Below are 1,384 nucleotides of genomic sequence, written 5' to 3' on the forward strand. Positions count from 1 at the left end.
GGAGCCCAGGCCGCCGAGGGAAGTCGCGTCCGGTGGGTGTGAGCGGCCGCGAGCGGACCCGGTGTCCGCTGCGCGCCGCCTCCGGCCCTGGCCCGGCCCCCGCCCTCAGCTCCGCGGTCCCTGCGCCCGCCGCCCGTGGCCCCAGGAGCCAGCCGCACCCGCCCGCCGCCGTGTCTCTCCAGCCCTCCGCGCTGCGTCTCCATCCCCGCCCCCACCTCAGCTGTAGCTGCTCTGACGAGTCAGGTGACGGCGGCGGACAAACCCGGGCGAGCTCTCCACGCAGCGCCTCGCGGCCCCCTCCCAGCTACTCACACACGCCGCCCCCCGGGGCCGCGAGCCTACAGGCAAGGGGGCGCCGCGCGCGAGCATCCCCGGCAGGCGCGAGGAGAGGAGGCGGGGAGGCGAGGAGGGCGACACTCACCCAGCCAGCCACCCTCCGCCAGGCGCCCAGCTGCCTCTCGGCTCGCGGGACCCGCACCCAGCACGCACTGCGTGCGCGCGCACCACGCACACCTGCCGGCCGACTGCGGGATGCGCCGGGGGCGCCGGGGGCGTTGGCGCAGTTGGGCAAGTGGGCTCCTGGAGTTCAGCGCTGTGAAGGCCGCGACTGGGGCGTCGTCCCGCGCTGCCTGGCAAAGCCCAGCCAGCTCTCCCCTACCTCTGACCCGCCCGCCCGTCAAAGGCAGCAGAGGCCCTGATGGGCAGGGCGATTTAAAATGTCAGATTCTGCTGGCCAACCGCGCCCGTTACCTGTGCGTCCTCAACTCCTTGGAGCTCCTCTACTTGTCTCTGTTTTAGTTGGGATCTGGGGTGGGCAGTTAATTCTAGCCACTTTGGTCTGAAACGCATAGCGAAGTCTACCACAAGGACGAGTAATTCACAAAACCATCAATCGAGTCCCAGATCATACGCACAGTAATCATTTAGGTGTGCAAGGAAAACTCTTTGTACCCCTAAGTAATTTTTGCCAATGAAATAGTGTTTGAATGTCTTAAGTGTATTTGAATTGTATACATGGATTTCTAAACAGGGATTTGGCTATGCTAAAAGTTTCACGCGTTGACATTTTCAAAGACTGTTATTTACCTTAACCTAAAAAAATATTTTAAATTCTCACGGTACAATCACGATCAGAACTTCATTTGTGAATTTTCTTGCCATGTTTCCTGGCTACAGGTGGCCTCTATTAGGCCTGGAGGCTTTAAAATGTCCACCTATAGATATCAAGGTTTTGTTGTGTACTCTCTTTCACCTGGTACAGTGTTGAGTACGAATCATGATTTTGTAACTGTTGGGACTGATTCTAGCATTAATCGCAAGCTTGACAACTAAAGAAAGGCAGCCCAAGACTATCTTTATCAGGATTCAAATGCTAGTCTTACCA

At 58.7% G+C, this 1,384-nt stretch overlaps 2 protein-coding genes across 2 annotated transcripts in view; one reads left to right on the top strand and one right to left on the bottom strand.

The window, feature by feature from the left end:
* Positions 1 to 521, bottom strand: part of SNAP91 (synaptosome associated protein 91) — a 151,447-nt gene extending 150,926 nt beyond the window's left edge. The window contains exon 1 of the mRNA XM_024757430.1: positions 422 to 521. The gene's annotated coding sequence lies outside the window, so the exon portion shown is untranslated. The remainder of the gene's footprint in view (positions 1 to 421) is intronic.
* LOC112407966 (nascent polypeptide-associated complex subunit alpha, muscle-specific form-like) overlaps positions 1 to 698 on the top strand; it is a 1,483-nt gene extending 785 nt beyond the window's left edge. The window contains exon 3 of the mRNA XM_024757449.1: positions 10 to 698. Coding sequence (XP_024613217.1) covers positions 10 to 698 — 689 coding nt within the window. The remainder of the gene's footprint in view (positions 1 to 9) is intronic.
* The last annotated feature ends 686 nt before the right edge of the window (positions 699 to 1,384 follow it).

The sequence above is a fragment of the Neophocaena asiaeorientalis genome, unplaced genomic scaffold (assembly GCF_003031525.2).
Source record: "Neophocaena asiaeorientalis asiaeorientalis breed wild unplaced genomic scaffold, Neophocaena_asiaeorientalis_V1.1 scaffold253, whole genome shotgun sequence".
Classification (NCBI taxonomy): Eukaryota; Metazoa; Chordata; class Mammalia; order Artiodactyla; family Phocoenidae; genus Neophocaena; species Neophocaena asiaeorientalis.